The sequence below is a fragment of the Benincasa hispida genome, chromosome 2 (assembly GCF_009727055.1).
Source record: "Benincasa hispida cultivar B227 chromosome 2, ASM972705v1, whole genome shotgun sequence".
Classification (NCBI taxonomy): Eukaryota; Viridiplantae; Streptophyta; class Magnoliopsida; order Cucurbitales; family Cucurbitaceae; genus Benincasa; species Benincasa hispida.
Window position 1 is genome coordinate 23,284,766 of NC_052350.1, and position 24,237 is coordinate 23,309,002.

Below are 24,237 nucleotides of genomic sequence, written 5' to 3' on the forward strand. Positions count from 1 at the left end.
TGAGATCCTTCACCAATAACCTCCCACTCAAACGGTTATTAGAGGAAAAAAAATAGTTATCATATAATTAACATATTATAAATAAATATGATAACCAACTTATCATATTATATTTATAACCTATAGTTTTAATATTTCATCATATGAAACATATAAATCATAGTTGTTTTTCTATTTTATGATACTTAATATAAATCATATTTATATTAATTTCTCCAATTAATGTATCTAATACATCACACCAATTATATCACATATAATTATATTTCTCTTGTTAATTTGAACATTTCAAACTAACCCAAAATCCGATTCTCAACTTGAACCCATTGAGCTACCAAGGGACCTCATGGACCTATAGCTTGAAACTCCAACAGTACGTGAATAACTGACTAAACTCTTTAGTCACGAGATCCACTATCCATTAACTATCGGACACTCCACTAAAGACCGGCAGCTGCACTCTTCTCACTACAGATATATTTATGTGTCCATATAACCAATTAATAGTGTCCCTTCACAAATTGCTCGTAAGTACAGACCAAAATAAGGTATCCCTCCTTTATCCTTATACTACAAACCATTTAGATTATTACTTAAGGCATGATCCACTTGTATGTCTTACATACATGCTTAAGTTACATAAAATAACCATAGATCTTAGTTTATTGGATATGAGTAAATGCAATAAAATAACATGTATTTTTTTATTTTATTAATAACAATGTGTATCAAATGTTTACAAACTACGAGACCACCGGGAGAATTAAGACATCAATCCCAACAATCCTTGGATGTTAGTTTATTGGTTTGTGGTTAATGCAACTAAAATATCATATATTTTATAAACAATGAATAAAATATAAAATTTTTTATTAAATACATCAAAGTTTGTTCAACAATGTTTACAAACTAGAGGACCCTACGAGATTTAGGGCATCAACCCAATACCCCATACCTCAGCCACGAGACCGTTTGAATTGCTATAGTCGTTATTGCTGATGAGGACAGTGAAAGTAACAGATTCAGCACAATGCATAATCCACTGAATCCACATGTTCCCCCATTACTTGATGAAGAAACCCCCACTACACCCGATCGTACGCTTTACTCATATCTAATTTAAGGGCAACGACCCCAGTTTTACCAGACCGCTTGTTATTCATCGACTACCACATTCGGATCCAATAAGAGCATTATCCATGTGAGCCTCCCAGGGACAAAATCAGACTACGAAGAGGAAATAATAAGATCCAGTACCTCTTTCAATTGATTTGCCAAAACTTTAGCCACAATTTTATAGACAACGTTGCAAAGACTAATGGGGCGAAAATCCGACATCAAGGAAGGATTACTGTCCTTAGGGATGAGCACAATTGAGGTATAATTAAGATTCTTCAGTCGATCCTCGTCATTCAAGATATTGAGGCACAACCTTGTCGCATCCCCAACCACCTCTCAATAACGCAGAAAGAACATGGCGTTTAATCCGTCAGGACCAAGCGCTTTGGAAGGTGCATACTTTTCACAATAGCCTCAATTTCAACGGCAAAAAAAGGTTTGACAAGATTAGCATTGGTCTCATTCGAGATTGTCTGAGGGATGACATTTAAAATTTTAGTGACACTTTCCGCATGATGGTTAAAAGACTTGCAAAGATTTTCAAAGAACCGAGTGGCCATTTCGGCCATCTCCTTCTCATTTTCCACACAAGAGCCATCCTGAGATTGCAATCTATGAATCTTGTTGATTTTCCTGTGATGCGAAGTCCGTGTATGAAACCATTTAGTGTTCCTATCTTCCTATTTTAACCAGTCCTCACCTGACCGTTGTTTTCAGTACATTTCTTCCTCATCCAAATGCTCTAATTCCCTCTCGGCTTTTTCCTGAATTATCCCTTTCTTTTTGTTTAACAGCACCTCCGATCGACCCATTCACCCTATTTCTATTCCATTGAGCAAGATTTTCTAGACAGGCACTAGCCTTTAAGCAAAAGTCATCACCCCTTCTATCTCCTGTAGTGGTCCATACGTTTCTAATAATCTATTCAGATTCTTCATTCTCCTTTTTTACTTTTACTACTTCGTTGGTCAACATATATATATATATATTTTTTTTTAAATTTCCATACTGCTAATACATATTTCTAATTATTCAACATCTATATTAAAATTTTCACCCAATAGCTTTAAAAAATACTTGGTCCTTTTTTTGAAAAAAAAAAACTATAAATATCTTAGTTTATTTTTATATATATATATATTTATGTGAAGTAGTAATTTTTAATTAATATTATTTAATTTAAATACCATATATTAGTACATTAAAGTTATATATTTATACGAAAGTCAAATTATAAGTTTAGTTACACGTTTTGAAAACTGTGATTAATAAATTATTGAATTTCTAATTTTAAATCTAGTGAGTCATTTAAAAATGTCTAATAAACGTATAAACTTTTATTTTAAATTTAATAAATCTAAATATTAAAAATTAACCGTTTCATTAAATTAAAAATTTATTATTTTTGTTACTAATTAAATCTTAAATGTTTCAAATTTTAGTTAATATATCCATTGATTTTTAAAATATTATATATTTAAATTTAATGTCTAAGATAACATTTTGAATATGTAAGAGACTATTCAATGCAAAATTGATATTCATAAGTGAAAGTTTAAATTTCATTTAAAGAGTGATAGAAAATAGTGAAACTTAGGCCCTTTGACAACCATTTGGTTTTGAAAATTAGGTCTATTTCATCTACATTTCTTAAAATGATTTACATTTTTCTTAAGTACAATGGTTGAATTTTTAACCAAATTTCAAGAACAAAAACAACATTTTGAAAACTACTTTTTGTAGTTCTCAAGATTTGGCTTAGTTTTTTAAATCATTGGTAAAAAAATAAATAACAAATGAAGAAATTTGGAAGTGAAAACAAAATGGTCAAATGGGGTCAGCTTTTAAAATTTTGTTTTTGTTTTTGAAATTTGGCTATGAATTCAACAAATATGCAAATCATTGTAAGAAATGAGGAAGAAATAGGTCAAATTTTCAAAAGCTAAAAACAAAAAATGCAATGGTTATCAAACGGGGTCTTAATGTTTAACATTTTGAATATATAAGAGATGTATTGGATGCAAAATTGATATTTTGAGAATTTAATAGACAAAAAATAAGAATTTGAGTACCTATTAGAAATTTTTTAAAGTTCAAAAACTATATATAGACTTAAATTTAAAAGTTCATGATTAAAATTGTGTCTATCGTGACATGAATCTCCTAAGATATATATATATATCGACGTTAAATTTCAATATAGAACTTTGACCTAATTTTTTTTTAATTTTCGGGTAAATAATTAGTTTTTCTTTCAAGAAAAAAATGATATTATATTAGTTAATAACAGTTTAGGTGAATCGGGAAGTTGGTCAAAGTCAAAGGGATCATAAAGAATCCAAAAGCAGCTCTTCCAGCGAGTCAGCGGATCTCCTCTCTTCACTGCCGGAGCGCGCGTCTTCAACAAGCGCCAACTTCAGCGCGTTCAAAAGTCGCCGTACTTTTCTGAAATTTGAAGGCGGCAAAATTTTATTTTATTCATAACAGGCCCTTCACCCACTAAATTCTATAATCAAACTCTTTAATACTAAAAACCACACTTTTCAAAAAGGAAAAAAAAAGAATTACAAGCCGTAGCCAACTCAAAAATGTAGGAATTTTAACAATCTATTAATCAAATGCACAAATATTGGTAATAATCAAGACTCTGTTTGAATTTCTTGGTTAACATCTTATTTAAGTATAAGAATGGTATTTTTGGCCAAATTCTAAAAGATAAAATTAAATACTATTTTTATAGTTTTTAAATTTTAGTTTGATTTTGAAAAAATTGGTAAAAATAGATTAAAAAAAATAGAGATAAAAAGAGTAAGTATAAGCTTCATTTTCAAAAATTAAATAGTTACGAAACAAGTCATAAATTGGATAATATTACAAATTCACATGACATTTTAGATATGTACGAATTTTCACAATTAATTGTAAAAGTTATAAAATTATTATGATTTGGCCAATAATATTGACCATTAATTTTTGCTTTTTCATTTTTCAAATCAATAGTGAATTTTCATTTTCGATTTTAAAATAATTTAAATGAAAAGACTTTGAAGATGATTGTAACGATATTGTTGTGTCAAAATCTAGATGGGGAAAAATGCATTGAACCTTCATGTCATAGCAACTGTAAATTCGTAATGTAGGGAAGAACATAACTTGAAAAATAGAAAGATCTAGACCTTGGTGTCGTGTTTGTCATATAAGCTACAATGCTTAAGTAAAAAAAATATATATAATAAAATAACTCTATAGCAAGTAGAGAGTTTAAGTATTAAAATTAAGTATTAGAATGATCTTACTTCTACGGTCATATCAATGTATTTATAGTGAAATTCTGACCTAGGACGTCCACATCATGGCTTTTGAGTCATATTAGGTATTCTTAGATTAAATGGGTAAAGGCATGCTTTGTCTAGTTTATCAAATTTATTTGGAGGCTCGAACTCAGGCTCAACTTCACCCTTGGTTGAGGTTTGGATTTCTTACCAAAACTATCCTCCTCTCAAGACCCAAATAGGTCAAAGTATACTCCATTCATCAATGGGAGGAGGGCAAGTAAGTCGGTTTGGGCTTGATTCCAACTCCTTACTTTCTATATACCTAGTTGAGTCATAAGGTGCACTTTTTTTTTCCCTTGAATTTCCCTATTTTCTTCTTGATTGGACAGTTTGTAAAAATTGATTACGTCTTCTGGTCCAAAGTTACCCCAACTTCTATATTTTAAATTAAAAGAAGTATATCATTATACCAATGCCATGGATATTAAAGTCCACACTTATGTTGTAGAATTATAAAAGAACAAAATAAAAACTATTGCGTCAATACAAAATTTAATACAAAGTTTAATTGCTTTTTTTTAAACGCCAGTTTGTAAATAGTATGAATAAAAAATATTACCATAACTCGAATCACTGTTTTGTAAAGTAAGGCTTAAAATATAGCAATGTCAGTAAAATGTAGATGTTTTCTAATATTTTTAATTATTTTAAATGATAAAATTGTTGATTTTTTTTTTAAAAATATTAGATGTCTAGTCTATCATTGTTTATTATTGATAGACGGTAACATTTTATTATATTTATAAATAAGTTAGTTTATTTTTTATATTTGAAAAAAATCATAAAACTTAACAAATAAACATTTTAAAATGAGTTAGAATTCTTAATTTTGTATATTAATAATATTTTGCTATATTTATTTTATGTTTTATCGACTTTTTTATGATATAATGAAAATGTTGATTTACCCATATGTCATGTCAAAATTTATGGATATCTAAAAGTATCTCGCAACAATTTAATACTTTTAATTTTTTTTTATTATTCTACCATTTAATACCTTAGATTAAAATAGTCAATACATGTCGAATTTATTCCTATTTGAAAAAAAAAAGAAAAAAAAAATTGACCAACTTTTTATATAGAGAGTGATAAGTTCCTCAAAAATAAATAAATAAAGCGAAAAGTTAAATTGCAAGCTCAGTATTTAATTTTTAAGTTTATGAGGTCCGTACACCATTTTTTTAATTCTAATTTTGTGCTAAATACATTCTTGAATGTAATTATTTTTCTTAAATAAGCTGATTTATTACATATAAATATTTTATACCTAATAAAATCATAAACTTTTGTTTAGTAAGTGAATTTAAAATAGGTATATTTGGATGTATGTTAGTATGTTACTATCATCATAGTTAAAAATAAATAAACTAAAATAATTTAAAAAAAATAAATAAGAAAAGAAAAATAATTTAAAATGATAAAATTATTAAAAATGTTTAAAAATAATAGAAAGTATATGGTAGATAGACGATAAATTTTTGCTATATTTATACCTATTTTGATTTATCTTACCATACAAACAAAATGCACCATATATATGTAAAGAACTATCGAATATTTTTAAAATTTTATAAACCAAGTAGACAGATACCATGGCTAAATTGGTAATTTGGCCAAAAAAAATATAAAATTAAGGTAAAATTTATTCATTAGCGAACTCGGAACATCCACGTCGATTCCATGTAAGCAGCGATTTGTTTATATATAGCCCTGGGAATTTCTCTGCCCCTTCTTTCTCGCTGTTGCTGAAGCTGCCCTAGATCGAGCTTCCATTGTCTGAGAATTCATCATCGTCTTCCTTCCTTGTACCCGAATCGATAAGATTATTATCTCTTCACTGACAACTTCTCAGGATTCCATTTCTTTAATCCGTTTTCTCTTTGGTAATTCTCTGCTCTTACCCTCTCCCCGATTCTTGATTCTTCAGCTCTCACCGATCTTTCCACAATCGATTCATTTCCCTTCGCTTTTGTCCCCGATGACCCTTTTCCCCCTTTCAATTTGTGGGTTTGGGGGGTTTGACGGTTTAAGTGGACTTTAGACGAGCTTTAGGGGACTTGTGGTTGTGAAATTGCATATATGTTGAGCTCATGGTTTGGCTGGGGATGGTTATTGGATTGTGTATAGGCTTGGTTGCTCTGGTGTTTTGATATTTATTTTCTTTTGAGTTTATAATCGACTTTTCGTTCTGGAAATGAGAAACGCTTTGTTCAAAATATTACTTGCAACCAACTGTCTATTCTTGTTGTAATCACTGAGAACATGGATGGTGGTATTGAAAGATATGAACATGTAGCTTGCTTATAGGATTGATTTCATGGTTTCAATTGCACTAGTCTCGTGGTGTTTAGAATTATTTATTTATTTTTAATTTTCAAATGTTGTGGGATATGGGAAGGAAGAAATGGAGATCTAAATCATTTACCTCTGCAGTTATATAGGATTTGGTTTCAGTTTCATCCATTTCTGGATTGTGTGTGCCATATAAAATTAAGCCTCCGTAGGGTAACTATTTGGTTTTTGGTTTTTGGTTTTTGAAAATTAAACCCACACTACTTTCACCAATAAATTTCTTCCTTTGTTATCTACTTTTTACAAATGGTTTAAGAAACCAAGTCAAATTTTGAAAACTACAAACTGAAACTTCTAAAAACTTATTTTTGTTTTTGGAATTGGGCAAGAATTCAATCGTTGTACTTAAGAAAGATACAAATCGTTGTAAAAAATTGGTAGAAATAGACTTAATTTTCAAAAATAAAAAATTTAAAACGAAATGGTTATCAAGCGGTGTCTAAATAATACAACAAGCCGTACATTCATAATCAATTTTTTTGCCGGATACTGCAATTGTAGTTGCTAAGAGCCTGCATCCTTGGTATCTCCAGGAAAATTTGCAAGATAATGAATTCATGTATTGAAATACAATATTGTATTATTTAATTGAGTGAGATGAGAGAACAACTTTTATTGATGTAGTCTTCTATGTGGAATTTTGTTGAGTACGTTTTGTTATTTTCAGCCAACTCTATTAAGTTGCTGTTCCATGTTTTTCTCATGTTTTGGAAAGAGTCGTTTTCTTGATTTACAGTGAACAGCATGTCTGCTACAAATGAAAGACTGCTAGATTGTAGCTTTTGTTCCTATGCTACTTGTTCTTGTGCAATCTGCTTTATCAATGTCTTTTTTCTTTCCAATTTTATAATTTATTTTTTTTTGTGTTGTCATTCTAATCTCTTGGTTTTACTTTAAGAAGTAATGATCCTAGTCATTTAATGGCATAATTGGGGGCTCCCTTTTTTTATGCCCTCGGCCAAATTTCCTGTACCGGGATTTTAATCATATGATAACACAACACAGAATATGGGTACAAACGTATATACCACATCTTATTTAGTATTATGGAAATAGGATGTAGTTTCTGAAGTTAGAATTGATCTCTTACAGGTTTTTTTTCCTGCTATTGCCTGGTTAGTATTGCTCAGCACTTTAGAGCTCTTTTTCTATTTTAGAAGACTCATCATGCCAAAGGAGAGAAGAGATCGTTCTGCATCTCATGATAGGTATAGAGCATCTCCATTCAGTTGCAGCTCCAGTCGTTCTAGACGATCTTCACCTAAACTGCCCTTGGGAGGTGAGGATAATTTGAGAGAGTGGGAAGAAGTTAGATGCCCTGTCTGCATGGAACATCCTCATAATGCAGTTCTTCTCATATGTTCATCCCATGAAAAGGGTTGCCGTCCTTACATGTGTGATACTAGTCGTCGCCACTCAAATTGCCTAGATCAATTCTGCAAGTTGTTTTCAGAAACTTCAACAGTGATTCCAGTGCAGGCAGACGTGGAGCTCCCAACAGTAAACTCTTCACCAACATTGGAATCTGAGCCCGTGGTTGATGATACGCCAGATGGACAAAGTGAGGGGATTGAACTTGATGTGCACCCTTCATCTTGTGAGAATCAGATGCAGCCAAAGCTGGTATGCCCTTTGTGCCGTGGGAAGATAAAAAAGTGGGTCGTTGATGAGCATGCTCGTCAGTTCATGAATGCAAAATCAAGAAGTTGTTCCTGTGAGACATGTAGCTTCAGTGGAACCTATACAGATCTTCGGAAGCATGCAAGGAAGGAGCATCCTCTTGTGCGTCCATCAGAAGTAGACCCCGAACGGCAGCATAATTGGAGACGACTTGAGCGGCAAAGGGACCTGGGAGACCTTTTGAGCACACTACAATCATCATTTGGAGAGGATAGGGTTGATGATAGTATTTTGCCCATTGATGATGGGGGTTGGCTCACAGTTTTTTTCCTTATTCGAGTTTTTAGACCTGAATCCAGTAGAAGGAGCAGCAGTTGGTCTAATGTATCTAGAGCTAGAGGCCAACCAAGTTTTAGGAGGAGAACAACCAGACTGTGGGGTGAGAGTTACGATGGAGAAATAGGTTCATCTTCCAGAGATGATGATAATGATTCATCAGATGACGGATCAGGCCCGTTGAGGCACCATGAGCGCGTACTGCGACAGACAACTCCAGATAATACACCTTGATACTTAATGTATGTGCTTTTGTTTTGATTCTCATGCTCTGAGGATGGTTGGGTAAACAGGTTTGCTCAATCTGTGTGTGGCACCAGATAGCAATTGGTTACTGCTTCTGTTGCCCTTTTATTCTCCCAGACGGAAAGAAAGATGGAGGCTATTCCTTACTGCCTTTTGTCATGTGTTCCATTGATTCTGGATCGATTCTGGTTCGAATCTTGTAATTTACTGAACCTCGAGTCATTTAATGTCTTTATTTGGCAGCTCTCGTACTCTACATATGTTGCTGCAGTTTCAACTTAGTTTCTCTCTCTCTCTATATATATATATATTCAACTTTCAATAAAAATTACTTTGATTTCTCAGGGGAAGTGATAAATTCAATCAAAAGCTCTTGGACCATCCGTCTTCTATGCCAGCCAAATGAATATTCAACCTCAAAGAAACAAACACAAAAAGAGTTTCTATCATTACTGCTAAACTACTAGCTTGGTATGATTGAATAAGTAAACTCGAATATCAAACATAATTCACATTACAACTTTAGGCTATGTGAATGCAATCAAGTAGCCAAATTTGCCTCTAAGGTGTATGAAAGTGAAGCAAGATAAACTTTAATCGGATTTTGACAATATGCTTTTAAAATCGTGAAAATCAACTGGGAAAAGGATCTCTCAGAACAAGGACTATGCCACTGGAACAATTACTTGATTGCTTACTTAAGTATTAATACATTTTTCAGTCCCATGAGAACCAATAGTCTGTGCTATGTTTATGCTATAATTTCTATGCACCTTAAAACTAGCTTGAGAGGCACTTCCAAATTTTCTCTGGCATATGATTCTCTTCTGACATGCATCTCAGACCTTGGCAAAGGATCTTCCTAGAGTTTGTGATAGGTTTATATCAGGTTCTTTTATGTGGCGTTTAACTTATATAGGTTTGGTTTGGTTTAGCTTGAAATTGTGAATTTTGAGTAGAAAAAAATTGGGTGCAGCTTGAACTGTACCTATCTCTTGTGCAGTCCAAATAACATCCAGTGAAAAGCCGCCATATATCAATTTTTTAAATGATTTTTTAAAATTTTATTATTACTATGTAAAGGTAAGGAGAGCATGAGATTAGGTTGCACGTAACCATTATCTTTGGGAATATATTTTTCTATGTAAATCTACTTGTCTCAAATTTGAAATTTGTAAATAATGATAAACTCTTTCTAACCAATTTCTCAGTTATGTTTTTTTCTTTTGTAAATGTGATAGAGATGAGGGATTCAAACCACAAATCTATTGATTATTAACACATATTACATATCATAAAAATAGTGTGATGAATATTCTTTTAGAGATTTTTCACATGTATAAAAGATATATTTCATAAGTTATCTGTGAGATTACCAAGTACATAGTTTGAAATAAATAATCCTATATATCAAATACAGGTTCGACTTTCTAATCTCAAATTAACGATAATCTCATAAGTTTGTGTTTGAATTATGCTTTTCTTTTTCCAGAGGATGGGACAATCTTGACATTATGTTTAAAGTTATTTCCTACCCACCAATCAAGGAGTGTCACATGCCTATAAACAAATCATGTCTTACCCATCTAACAGCTTTAATAAATTGCAGAAATCACAATAACAATTATTTTGGGCAATTAGGGCTTGTCCACTCCATTATTTATTAATAGGAAAGAAGCTCTCAATTTAAAGATACATGGTCCTACTTCTTCCCAACAAAATTTCACCAAATTGAAGGTCATTTCTATTTTCTATCATAGCCACAAATACCCAATGCCATTTGAAGCACATCTTGAAATCCAGCACTTCTGTAATCTCTACTTATTCACTTATCTCCTCATCATCTTTGGTCTTGGGCAAATTATAACTCAACTTTTACTCATATTTCTCAGACCAAAATTTAGTAATAACCCAATTTAGAAAATTATATCTTTAGGATTCGATTCCTAGGTCTTTTGGTCACTGACATATACTTATATCATTTGAGTTATTCTCACTTTGACATCTTTACGATATATATAATGTAAAAGAATGAAGTTTTACTAACCTTTATTCTGACTTTGACATCTCTACAATAATCTCTACAATAATATAATGCAAAGAATGAAGTTTTGCTAACCTAAACATAACTCAACTGGATAAAACATTTGCTCGCTCTTGAACAAGATAGAGTCTCGAGTTTCTCTCCGTGTTTTTGGCATCTCTTCAATATATATAATATAAGAAAACGGAGTCCTACTAACCTGAACATACCTCAACTCTCTTGGTTAAGATATGTGTCGAGTTCCTCTAGATGTTTCAAAGTAACTTCATTTTTTTTTAATATTTGTGAGTGTTCGGACTAACTTATGCGCACCTCGACTAATCTGAAACCTATAGGATATTAAATCCTAGATAAAGTGACTATCATGAATTGAACCCATGGTCTCTTCCACTATCACTAGGCTAATCCATGATGGTTTGTTTTAAAGCAACTCCATGAAATGATTTTTTTTTTTTTTTTTTGTTTTTTTTTTTTTTTATAAAAAAAAATATCAAGTAATAGGTAATTTTAAAAAAGTATATTAAAAAATCTTAAAAATAAAGTTATTTTTTTTTTTTTGTAGATTTTTTTTTTCCAATAAAAAAGACGAGTATTATTGAGACCTTAAAAACATTCTATCCTTCAATAGAATTAGAGTTTTTTCTTTTCTTTTCTTTTTTTAAGATAGAATGAGATTTTAAAAAGGCAGTATTTTGAGTTCAAAGATGGTAGCCATATTTGGGGAGGGCTCCAGATGGAACGTTTGGGAGCCCACCTTTCCGTTTATCCTAATTCCCATTGCCACTTTTTCTTAAAAAAATTTTTTAATTGATTCATGTTTTTGTTTATGATAAATTTTCGAAATTCCTAATCTTTTTCTTTTTCCCCTTCTCGCCGGAGATCAATCTCTTTTCTTTGATTCATGTTTTTTTCTCCAATGGGCAGAGAAGGAAAAGGGGAAGGAAAATTTAAAGTAAAAAGATCTTTTTTTTCTTTCTAGATTTTCAAATTTAGATCCATTTGGGATCATTCAGGAAAAGATATTGTTGCAGCGATAAAATTTTTTGAAGATGGGAGCAGAGAGTACCTCGAAAACGACCCCCGAAAGTGAAGATTGGAACAAGAAGTACGAGACCCAGGTGGTGTTAAACGTTTATGATCTCACCCCTGCCAACAATTATTCTTATTGGTTTGGTTTTGGGATTTTCCATTCGGGTATTGAAGGTGATTTACTGATTTCCACATCCGCTTTTGCCCTCCATCCCCTTTTTTGTTATCTTCCTGATTTTGTTTGGTATTTTGTGCACCCTTTATGTTTGTTAAAATGTCTCTGAAGAAAGATTGGTGAAACTGTTCCTTTTCTTTTGGAATTATTTTAATTATTTGGTTTAGAGTGGAACTTAATCGAAAGTTTAGCACGGGAATATGAGAAGATTGGACTTAGGCACCTGTTGGTTAATGTCTTGGATTGAAATTAACTTTGAAGATCTTCCATTGTCTGGATTGGTTGATCTGAAGCTGATTGTGGATATATGATACATTCGTATAAAGATAGCTTGATTTGCGTCCAATGAGGTGTAGCAAAATCCTTTTGTGTAGTTGTCATTGACATATCTGAACCTTCAGGGTTAGCAAATTGAAGCTTCATAATGTGGGTTATTTTCAGGCTGAGCACAAGCTTTTGTTTGATCTTCTGACTGTTTTGGATCTTTTTCTTCTCTTGTTAGCATTGAATATTTGAGTGATAATGTCTTTGTGGGGAGAATAAAACCACTTGATTTCTGTGTGTGTGTGAGAGAGGGATTCAGAGATAAGAGAGATTTTTTGGTATGATCTTCATATGTTGTTAAGTTGTTACATTGTTATTTAAGATTAAAGCTGAAACTGGATTGGTACCTGTTTGCAGAGAAAATTCTAGATTATGAGCTCAGAATTTTTTGTTCAGTGTTATCGTGCTCTTGTGAACCTAACGTGTGAATCCATTCAAATGTCTTCCATGTTGCACACAGTCCATGGCAAAGAGTATGGGTTCGGAGCTCACGACTTCCCCGCTAGTGGAGTTTTTGAAGTAGAACCAAAGAGCTGTCCGGGTTTTATATACAGATGTTCTGTCACGTTGGGACATTTTGATATGCCCCCCTCTGAATTCAGAACGTTTATTGAAACTATTGCTTCTGAATATCATGGAGATACATATCATCTTATTTCCAAGAACTGTAATCATTTCACGGATGATGTCTCATGCAGATTGACTGGGAAAAGGATACCTGGATGGGTTAATCGGCTTGCTCGAATGGGTAACAGTTTTCTTGATTGAGTGGTCATTGGTCTTTATCTAGCAGACCATTGTTCGCTTTCTTTGCATTCATCTTTTAGTTAAACTCCTTGTCATTGTCATATAACATATCGCCATCCATTATGTTGAAGCCAGTGAAATGTGGAGGAAGACCTCCATTTCTAAAAGAGCCACTTCTTTATACATTCATCTGACATCTTGTATAAAAACTGCATTACTTGTGTACTTTCTGCTTAAAGAAGATGTCGACAACTCTGGTTGAATTGATTTGCCTTCCAAATATTTTTTTTTAAAAAATGGCAAATATGATATGTACCTCTTTGTTATGATAATGGTTTGTTACACTCCATCGATGCATTTTCAGTCTTTATTATGATTGAAATATAAAAATGAATTATGTTTGTTTACTCTTATAACCTTTACTTAAGCACGTTTGATGGGAATGGATGTCGCCAATTAGATATCGAGCTAGGCCTCTGCATTCATTTGCTCGTGTAAAAGTGAATTCTGCTAACTTATTCTTCTGGTGAAAACTTCAGGTGCTTTGTGCAGTTGTTTGCTTCCTGAGAGTCTTCAAGTAACTACTGTCAAACAATTGCCCGAGTTCCACGAATACTCAGGTTTGTGGTCTTTTACTCGAAATGTTTTTGCTTTCCTTGAATGGATTTCAAACGTGCTGTCTGATCAAATACGTATGTAGTTAAAACTTGAATCCAACGAAGTATGCTGTTATTAGCATTACCATTTGGGGTTTGTTTCCTCCAGAGGAAGAATGCACCTCCGAGTCTTTGTCACTCAACACTCGGCAAGTCTTGGCAGAAGTCGATGACGATGAAGAGAGGCGGCTGCTGACACTATCACCTGGAATTACTGACGTTGCTTTTGTCAAAGAATCTCACAACTGAAGGAGTAGGCAGTCAGTCTCTTCTATTGCTTACAAATCTCATCCCATGCGCTCTATGATCTTGTCTCCATTGCAAAAGTAAAATCTGTTTCGCTTCTTTGTATTAAACGTTTGGAAATAGAATGTTTTTGTTATGTAGATGTTGATACTTTCAAGCTTTAATTGACCCAGGAAAGTATAGAGATCAATTTGTATGTTGTTTTATTTCCATATCCTTAGAAATGATGACACTATTGTCTCAATTTGCAAAACAATTCTACAATATTGAGTTTGAATATCATAATTATATCACAACATTGTTTGTTTGGTATGATATTATGCCACAACATTAATTAGCGAAGAATTCACCGATGCAAACATGTCAAAATGATTTTTCACCTTATGGTCTCTACGGTTCGCTAGCGGGTTGATCTTCATGGTCTTATCTAGTGTGTTTACGGATGTTTTTCTTATTTTTAAACTTATCGTTGCTTTTTGTTTTGTTGTTGTCCCTAGTTGTGGGGTTTTGTTTTCTTTTCTTTGGTCTTCTCCCTGGTTGTTTGGGGGTTTATGCGTTTATGTTTTGACTTTGTTCTGGTCTTATCTTGTTGCCTTTGTTTGTGGTTTTGTTGTCCTATCTTTGTTTGTGTTTTGTTGCTTTGATACCTTGATCTCGGACTGTGAGATCCCTTTGTTGTATAATAATATCACCTATTAAAAAAAAAAACAAACATATCAGAATGGTTTTGATAAAAAGTTTCTTAGGGGCTATTTGGGACGTTGAGTTGAGATAGGATGTTTGGAGTTCATACGTCTTGTGGAGTTTGTCTATTTGGGATGTAGAGTTATTTGGTTTCATATGTCTGTGTTTGCATGTCTAGATATCTGAAACAATTTTTTAAACTCTAAATAATATGTTATTATGATTACTATTTTTATTTAGAATTTTTTTATTCAATAATTCTACCCATCTTTGTTTAAAATAAAATATGGATGATAATTTATTTTTTTTTAATTTTTAAAATTTTCTCTCTTTCTTTCTTTGTTGGACAATGAACAACAATTAACTCATTACATTCCTGATAGAAATATGGTTAAATAAAATGAGAAACTAGAATGAAATCAAAACTTTTGACTCTAGCTAATTTTTCTCCATGAATTTCATTATCTTCTTTTTCTTCTTATTCCTATTGCATATTTTTACTACGTCATGAATTTTTTAATTAAATCTCTCTCATCATTGTAATAACCAATGGAATGTCACCACATTTCTTCAACAGTTTCACTTTCATTTTCTCTAAATTTGAAGGATTATTGATAAACAAATTTTTATTTTTCACTAATTCTTGCTGAAAAAATTTAGGATTTTTTTTTTCATTTGAGGTTTTTTTTTTTATGTTACATACTTTTCAAATACATACATAATTTTTGTCTAAATATTTTTTAACACTCATTTGATATGTGAATTCATTACGTATAAATATTGCACTTAACATAGACAAAATAATATTTTTTTATATAATTAACACTACAACATATTTTAACAGTTATCAGTCATAGTAGTCAGAAGTAGTTGTCAAAGTTGATTATCGAAAATAATTTTTGCTGGAATTTGTAGTTAGAGGTGGTTTTCGAATCCCTAGGTTGGTCAGGCGAAAGTGGTCGTCGAAGTTGATCATCGAAGATGAATTTCATTGGAGATTGTAGTCGAAGGTGACTGTCGAAACCCAAAATTAGTCACATGAAGGTGGTATTAGAGTTGGTTGTTGGAGTTTGTCATCGAAGGTGGTGTCGAAGTCTCGAGTTGATCATCAGAGTTGCTCGCTCAAAGGTGATCATCGAAGGTGATTTTCATCGGAGTTTGTAGTCAAAAGTAGTTGTTGAAGCCTATGAAGGTGGTTGTCAGAGTTTGTCATCGAAGTTTGTTGTCGGAGCCAATTAGTCGTCGAAGTTGGGTCACTAGAGGTGGTTTTCGAAGGCCAAAATTGATTGTTAGAGTTGACCGTGCGAAGGTTGTCAGAGCTCAGAGTTGGTTGTCAAAATTATCATCGGAGCTTGTTGTCGAAGTCCGAATTTCGTCATTGAAATTGTCATCGGAGGTAGTTGTCGAAACCTAGAATTGGTTACCAGAGTTGTCATCGGGGGTGGTTGTCGAAGCCCAAAGTTGGTCATCGGAGGTGGTTGTCGAAACCCGGAGTTAATTTTTGGTGTGACAGTGGCCGATGGGTAGAGCCAATTAAAACATGGGAAGGGAGAGTTGGGATGAATTGATAAAATATACCAACTCAACTCTACCAATATTTAAAGTTAGTGAGCTAAACACCCCTTTATATTTTCAAGGTAGATATAGTGTACTCCGAGATATCAAGTATCATTTTGATTTCCAATACAGAAATTTCAATTTCTAGACAAATCTGTTGGGGGGAATATCAAAATGACAAAATCCAATTTCTAGACAAATCTGTTAGGGGGAATATCAAAATGACAAAATCAAGCAAAACATAGAGGGAATGATGTTGTAAATAGTAACAATCAAGTGTATGATTAGGTTATCCAAATTTCATGTCAGAGTATCTTTCCAATTCGTCAAAAGGTTTCAATCTTGGTGTCAGAACCATATCAAATATAAGGTCCAAAAGGAAGAATAATATCACACCAAATTTGTTCCCAATCAACTGTAGGTCAAAAGAATGTCTAAACAGCAAGGTTAAAAATTGTGCAATTTGAAGAGCTTCCCCTCCCTCTATAGCCCCAACTTTGAAGTTAACCAGGCACAGACCTCATCCATCTCTTCAGGGACTGTATAGTGGCCAACTCTGCAAACAAAACATGAGTCGATATCAAACAGTTGCAAAACTTAGTTCTTCAATTCAGAAAGGAAACACACACAAGTTCGAGAACTTTACAGCCTCTCGTAACATACCCACTGTAGGATTTGAATGTAACGTCTTTAAATCCACATGAATGTAATGCCTCTGAAGATTTCTCTCCAAATTTATAGAGAACCACATCATCAACTGCAATGAGTTTCACACCAAACCATTATCAGAATCCAACATCTTAAAGCCTAAGTTGTGCAATGTGCAATTTAGCTGAGACTTGGAAGTTCATAGACAGTTATGAGAGAACCATTTTCTCAAACTTTAATTCCTCCTTTGCTCGAATGCAATTAAACAATGACACCCATCTTTTTATGTTAGATTAGAGCAAAGTGTATCCCTTCTTAGACCATATTAACCACAATTAAGAAGAAAATATAAACCATAAGGTCAACACAACAAGCTGAAATCAATTCAGCCCAAGCACAGAACAGAGAATCTGTAAGAAAAATAACCATATTCTGCTGAACAATTATAAATTTATAAGTACCTTTTCCATGGCATAGCAAAATAGGCAAGGATCCCACTCCACTATTATTGGCGTTCTTCTCTTCCATCTTGGTTTTCAAAGTCCTGGAATCACCATAATAACTTGTTAAATGAAACTTCATATTGATTGTAAAAGAATCAAAGGCTGTCCATATGACAAAACTAAGAGCCAACTTTGAACATGGAAGCCAGCCACTAAGCCCAACAACTGCACTCAGATTGGCTGGATAAGGATTTCCGTTCCCATATTTTCCCACTGCGTGGCAGGTTGCCGAGTAAAGCGCAGTAGCTGCTCCCATACTGAACCCTCCTACACCAAGCTTAACTGTAGAAAATATCACAGCAGAATTATGCCAACAATCAGTGGCAAAGGCAAAAGGAATAGGCGTTAAAGTGGTCTAATCATTCAAAAATGCTATTGAAACTCCAATTTAAAGAAAGCGTTGGATCAATGATAGGACATAAATTGCAAGAGAAACATACTGTCAGCTGGCTCTGTTGATAACAAATATGCAACATGTGCGGCTGAAGCATCCAAACCCTCTAAATCATCTGGACCATCTTCTGAAAGATCTTCCACATCAAACCCTGGTTTAATAAGAATATCTCACTGTAACTTTCGTTTCACACTGTAATATATGTTTGTCCAAGTGAGTTTTGCCTCTTTCAATAAAGCTTTTGCTTCATACATAGGAGGGATAACATTCTTGATGCCCTTGTTATTGTAAAATACATAAATAACAATTTGACTTTGCAGCATAGAGGTCTTGGTTTGAGTGATCTTATATAATCAAAGAAAAAGGGATTTCAGTAAGCTTACATGCAGTGGATGGAAAGCCACCAAATAAAGCTATTGGTCGAGTAGGCGCAGTTGGACATATCCATTTAATCTGCATCAGAAACTCTAAGTTTATACAATGACACTAAATAAACGATTTCATCTTCCAGCAATAGATTTTTCCATCTAGTTTTTGCCTCTTAATCATTAGAGAAGAATTGCAAAAAGAAAAGTGACTAAGTATAAATTCTAGAATAAATTTTAAATAGATGCTTCTAAATACTTTGATAAGCTTCATATTCTTACATTTGGTAAGGGAAGCGTCTCCAATAGTTGCGACCAGCTGTCAAACAAAATCGAAACATTTCTAAACATGACATTCTACTGAATAAAATGGTGAGGTATTATTAAAAAGGGGGGGGGGGGGAGTATTATGTCATGTTTCACATTATATTCTTAGAAGGTCTTACATCCTAAGGATGATGTTGATGTGGACATGTGTCAGACTGTCAGTTAAAAGTTTGAATTAAAAATGTCTAAACTATAGAAAATACCTCTAAACTTTGTAATTTGTGTCAAAAATACACTTGAATTTTCAAAAGTTTCAAAAATACCTTTAAACTTAGAAAATACCCTTATGAACAGAAATCGATAATACTCTCTTACTTCTTTATTCTCTTTCTTCTTTCTCCCCTCTCTTCTTCAATTCCCTCCTAGTCCCCTTTTTTAACTATTTGACATTTATTTATTATTTTCTTTTTCAAAAAAAAATTGTTCACTTCAATTGAGGTATATATAGACTACAAGAAAAATGAGAATAATGGAAGCAACATGAGACTTTAGGACTTAAATGTTTCAATAAGATTGTATGTTAGTAGTTGAATGAGTATTAATACTCAAATACGTCTTTTTTGTATTTGGCTATTTATCGTTTTGGTAAGTTTTAAGGAAAGATTTTGACTTTGGAACTTTGTGAGATTTTATGTTTTGGCTTAAAGTTCTGGTTTATATTTGGTTGCTGAGAAAAATGATGTAAGAATTGGTCAAAGAGGAGAAAAATGAGAGTACCTATATGAAAAAAGTGAGGATATCTATATAATTTGTTTAAACATTAGTTCTTTTCGAACTCAAGAAAACTTTAAACAAATTGATCACTATACTAATGATAGGAGCATTTTTATTTATTTATTTTTATTTTTTACTTTTTTGAAAGATTCGGAGTATCGATGCAACTTTTGAAAGTTCATGAGTATTTTTGAAAAAAAAATTAACAGTTTCCATCCAAAACTAATGGTAAGAGTATTTTTTTAATTATTTTTGAAAGTATAAGGGTATTTTTGAAACTTTTGGAAGTTCGGTGGTATTTCTAACACAAAGTACAAAGTTCGTGGGCATTTTTTATAATTTATCCATTAAAATTCTACCAGGAGAAGTATCCTTAGCACTCTCATGAATCATACCAAAAAAAGGTGAAAAGATAAAATAAATACAGCCTTATATTAAAAGTTTCACAAGGTTAACTTTGATATGTGGAGAAAGGTCTGAGTATGAAGCCACTTCGACGATAATAATACTTCCAACTAAGAAAACAACTCAATCACAACATTCACCAATTTCTACAAGTGACAAAAAATCTGCATGGATTTGTGGCCAAAATAAGTCCTGGTAGATAAAATCTTGGAGTGTGTACATAAATAATTGCTGATGAACAATGAAAGATGATCCCTCCCCCTTCCCTGTGACTCCAACCCAGAGAGCGTATTGTACAACATCTAGGCGACTTGGAAAGAAATAGGATATGGAACACTTTAAAAGGTCTGTTCTCCTAACAACTGAACACTTGTCATATCACAGTAACTAAATCAGAGAAGACAATGGAAATTCAATTTCTTTAGAAGGGGTCTAGGATTTTGTACCGGAGGAAACAATCTTTGCATTGGAAACACAAAATTAGAAAAAGCTTAAGAGTGGGGGGTCACAGCATGACCCATGTTAGAGTGTTGATATGATATTAAATTTACCATAGTCATTGGCTTAAACTTTTAGGTTAGTTAGTGTTTGACATGGTATCAAAGTAGGAAGTCTTAAGTAAGAACCCCGGTAAAGTCATTTTCTCCCCAATTAATATTGAATCACTTATTGGACTGAACAAACTTTCAAGCCCACAAGTGAGAAAAAATGTTAAAATATTGATATAATATTAAATTTACCATAACCATCAGCTTAAATTGTTGGATTGATTGGTTGTTAACAATCCAAACCATAGCCAAGAGGTTATAAAAAATGCCTCCAGTTAGTATTAATGATGAAAGGAAAGTAATTAGAAACATTTTCACCTAAAGAGCTCCAACTAGACCCAACAAAAAGAATAAGGTCAAGAAACTCTCCACACTCCTGCAGATCTAAAAGCCTTCTTTTGCTCGAAAGACACAAACTTAGAACTTCACTTATTGCAAAAGACCTTATCTTTTTTGCATTGCAACTATAGTCTAAACGCTTTTATATCCAATTAGAAGAATTTCTACCCAAAAAAGGAGAAATTTCTGATGTGGGAGCACAGCCATGCTTGTTTGAACACCCAAGATCGATTACAGAGACATTTTCTGTGGTTTAGCCTTTCTCCATCTTTTTATCCACTGCACTGTGTCCAGAAGGATTTGGCCAACCTTTTTCAGCGCTTTTAATTGGTCGGTTACTAACCCAGTGGACCGTATTGAATGGCTGTCTCTCATCCTTATAGATCACCTCTTCACAGCTGAGGAAAGGATTATTTGGTTTAACATTTTCAGAGCCTACTTTTGGGAATGAAGTGATAGAATATTCCAAGAAAAAGAAAGGCTGATTGCAAATGTCATTTATCTTTAACTTTTGAGTTTTTTTATTAGTGTAAACATGTTTCTTCTTTTTCAACTAGTCATAACACTCTTATATCCAATTAGAGGCATCTTTTGTAACTCCATTGAATGGGACTTCATTTCTTTTTGAAAAGTTCCATCCTATCAATCGAACTGTTTCCTAATAAATTCTCTGTTTTTTCTTTTTTTCTTTTTTTTTTTCTTTTTTTTGTGGAAGACTTCAACCACCAATCAGAAAACCACAAAACAAATTGTATAATCAACTTCATCAAAATCAATCAGAAAATCCTGAGAGGAAGCTCGAGAAAGAGTAGACAAACTGACAAGGTAAGTGGAGCTAGCAAATGCAGAAGGTCAGTGGACACATGAATAAAATCAATATTTTCCCATTTCTTGTACAGTTAATGCAGAATGGGGAAGTTCAAACAATCGGTCTAGCTTCAAAAACAACAGGGAGAGAAGGTCGAATATTATAGTTTCTGAAGAAAATTTGTCACTGAAGACCAAGACAAGAAGTGATGAAACATCAATACATGAAAATTAGGTAACTGAAATACTATAAAAATGACTAATTGAATGATCCGCATGCAGATAAACTAGGGAAATGAATTGATGCTATATGCAAAAAAATTAAGAGAAGATGAAAAGAACAGATAGAAAAGAAGAGAACCTCGAGCCATTATCACCAAGACCATGAAGCCAGACAACGGTAGCTTGGTGTTTTCCCTTGGGCCTCACTACGTAGGTTTTACCAAACTCGATTGCCTTTTTGGCAGCTCTACCACCTGAAAGTGACAATGTGCTCAAGTAAGATAGCTCAACTTCCACAAAATAATATATATTTTAAAGTGAAGCCAACATAGAACCTAGCTACTCCCATGATTTCTTTTAAAACCCCAAGTTTTCGTTGAGAAAAATGAAAGAATATAGAAGCCCGCAAAAAAGTAATAAAAAGAGAAACCACCAGAGAAGACTTCAACTATAGGAAAGGTCTCCAATCCAAAAGAATGAATAGTAAACGCCCATAAAGACACAATAAACCTCTCTCCTACAGCTCCTCTAAAGAGTAACGACTGCTCAACACCTCTAAAAGATCTGTCATTCCACTCAACCCACATTCCCCAAAAAATAGCAAAACAACAAGCCTGGCACAAAACTCTCCCCTTATCCTGTGAAAAGAAAAGGTCGTCGGGAACTCCTCCAGCAAAAAGCGAAAGTCTCCACATAACTCTTCGTTTGGGGACATCCGATAAAATTGGAACCATCCAGAGCTACTCTCACAAACAGAAAAACAGTATCATTTCTTGAATAAAACAGTAATGTTTAAGGGCTCTAAGGATGGAAAAGGAGATGAATCCAAAAATGAGATATGCAATAGAATATAACACCTTAAAATCAAAGGAAAAAACTAGCAGACAGGAGAATGCTGAGGGACAAGTACACTAACCAGCAGCAACGGAAGAGCCAGCAAAACTCATATTTGCAATACAAAAGCCAAGTGAACCACTACCGACTATGAATTGATCCTGCTGGGGGTAAAAAAAAAAAAACAAATCACAATAAGCCACCTACGCACTGCTGAAATTATTTCGAGAAACTTGCAGAATTAACAATCATCCAAGGACGAAATCTCGTCAAAACAACATCCAATAACAAACCTCGTTAAAAACAATGCAAGGACGCAATTCATTTCAATCTTTTTGACTAAAATTTCCAGGATTCAGTCCCCTTTCAAACCTCCATGGAAGAAAGAATGAAGAATGAGAGAGACCACAAAAATACATATATTTCAAACCAACCCCCACAAGATTACAACATATTTTCCCTATGACTACAGCCAAAAAATCCCACAAACAAACCACAACACTTTAACACCCCCACCAACAGAACACTACCCAAGATTCAAAAACTTCTCACCATCACCAAACCATCCCATCCCCCAAAAGAAATCCAACAACCCAAATGACAAAACATTCAGGAAAAAAAAAAAAAAAAAAAAACCGATCACATCAAGTATTCCATTTCAAAAACTAAAAGAAAAACAAATCAAAACAAGGAAAACATCAATGACCCATGAAGAAACAATGAATCTAGAGGCAAAAATAAAAAAGGGTATTAAGGATTTGAGAGAGAAGGTGAACCTGGGTGGGGGAAGAGCCGGAGAGAGGGGTTTGAAGTGGGTGTGTTTATGGCTTTATCTTGTTCTTCTTGTTGTTGTCGCTCGCTGTATTGATTGTTTCTCTCTCTCTCACACACACACAGTTTTCTTTGGAGGGGTGTGTGTGTTTGTGTCCCCGCCCTGCCCGGTCCGCACCTGTTGTGTTTAATTTGCCATAGTTGCAGCGCTGGTGGGTACTCCCAAACTTAGGAAAAGGTTGAATTTTTTATATCTTCGATGAATGATTCAACCATGGAGGAATTTTAATTATGATAATTGGTGTCAAGATATACTTGAATTTGCTATAAAAATGAGTCTTACTTTTGGCTATCGGGCCCCCAATGCCTACGTGCTAACCCTTCTCCCTTCAGTTGACATTTCTACTATCTTCTCCAAGCCGCACCACAATCTTCGCCACCTGACGTAGGTATATCCTATCCATTCATGCCACTTAATTTCCAATTTTTTTCTCAAGAAAAACAAATAATTGTTTCAATGCATTTCTGACTTCTTCACATCTTGGCCTTACTAAGTTACAACCCGAACGTTTTGGAAAATAGTTAGAAACAGTCCTTCAAATTTTAACTTTTTAAAATTAGTACACTTTTTAAAATTCGTTCGACTAGTTTTTCTCGATCAATCTTAAGCAAAATAGATCAATGAGATTTAGTTAAAAACTTTGGTCTAATTTATCCATTGTTTTAAGCCTTGTACAACTCGATTACACTAACATCCTACCAATTTTTCTAAATATATTATGCTTCCCAAATCTTATATATTTCCAATTAAAAATCCAAATCAAAGTTTTTAGATGGATGTTAAGTGATTTTTTAAATTTTGGAGAAGATTAAATTTTGCAAAAATA

At 33.3% G+C, this 24,237-nt stretch overlaps 3 protein-coding genes across 6 annotated transcripts; 2 read left to right on the forward strand and 1 right to left on the reverse strand.

Annotated features, from left to right (window-relative positions):
- The first annotated feature begins 6,176 nt into the window (after positions 1–6,176).
- On the forward strand, positions 6,177–9,361 carry LOC120071415. Of its 2 annotated transcripts, none has more exons than XM_039023690.1 (2): positions 6,177–6,340; positions 7,967–9,361. In XM_039023690.1, exon 2 carries the CDS (start codon positions 7,977–7,979, stop codon positions 8,997–8,999), a length of 1,023 nt encoding a protein of 340 aa, XP_038879618.1. In that variant the 5' UTR covers positions 6,177–6,340; positions 7,967–7,976; the 3' UTR covers positions 9,000–9,361. The 2 variants fall into 2 exon arrangements, with proteins under 2 accessions (XP_038879618.1, XP_038879617.1); XM_039023689.1 differs by having other exon boundaries at positions 6,178–6,340; positions 7,902–9,361.
- Positions 9,362–11,712: 2,351 nt separating this feature from the next.
- On the forward strand, positions 11,713–14,524 carry LOC120072357 (deSI-like protein At4g17486). 3 transcript variants are annotated; one of them, XM_039024841.1, is made up of 4 exons: positions 11,713–12,258; positions 13,044–13,331; positions 13,870–13,950; positions 14,031–14,171. In XM_039024841.1, exons 1-4 carry the CDS (start codon positions 12,105–12,107, stop codon positions 14,039–14,041), a joined length of 534 nt encoding a protein of 177 aa, XP_038880769.1. In that variant the 5' UTR covers positions 11,713–12,104; the 3' UTR covers positions 14,042–14,171. The 3 variants fall into 3 exon arrangements, with proteins under 3 accessions (XP_038880769.1, XP_038880766.1, XP_038880768.1); XM_039024838.1 differs by having other exon boundaries at positions 11,719–12,258; positions 14,096–14,524; XM_039024840.1 differs by having other exon boundaries at positions 12,122–12,258; positions 12,941–13,331; positions 14,096–14,524.
- A 2,200-nt stretch (positions 14,525–16,724) lies between these two features.
- Positions 16,725–23,624, reverse strand: LOC120071282 (acyl-protein thioesterase 2). The gene is made up of 10 exons (XM_039023469.1): positions 23,356–23,624; positions 22,662–22,740; positions 21,885–21,999; positions 18,666–18,702; positions 18,402–18,471; positions 18,065–18,169; positions 17,756–17,906; positions 17,583–17,665; positions 17,137–17,230; positions 16,725–17,029 (listed from the first exon to the last, which is right to left on the reverse strand). The coding sequence occupies exons 2-10, from the start codon at positions 22,690–22,692 to the stop codon at positions 16,957–16,959; spliced, it is 759 nt and encodes a 252-aa protein (XP_038879397.1). The 5' UTR covers positions 22,693–22,740; positions 23,356–23,624; the 3' UTR covers positions 16,725–16,956.
- Between the last annotated feature and the right edge of the window lie 613 nt (positions 23,625–24,237).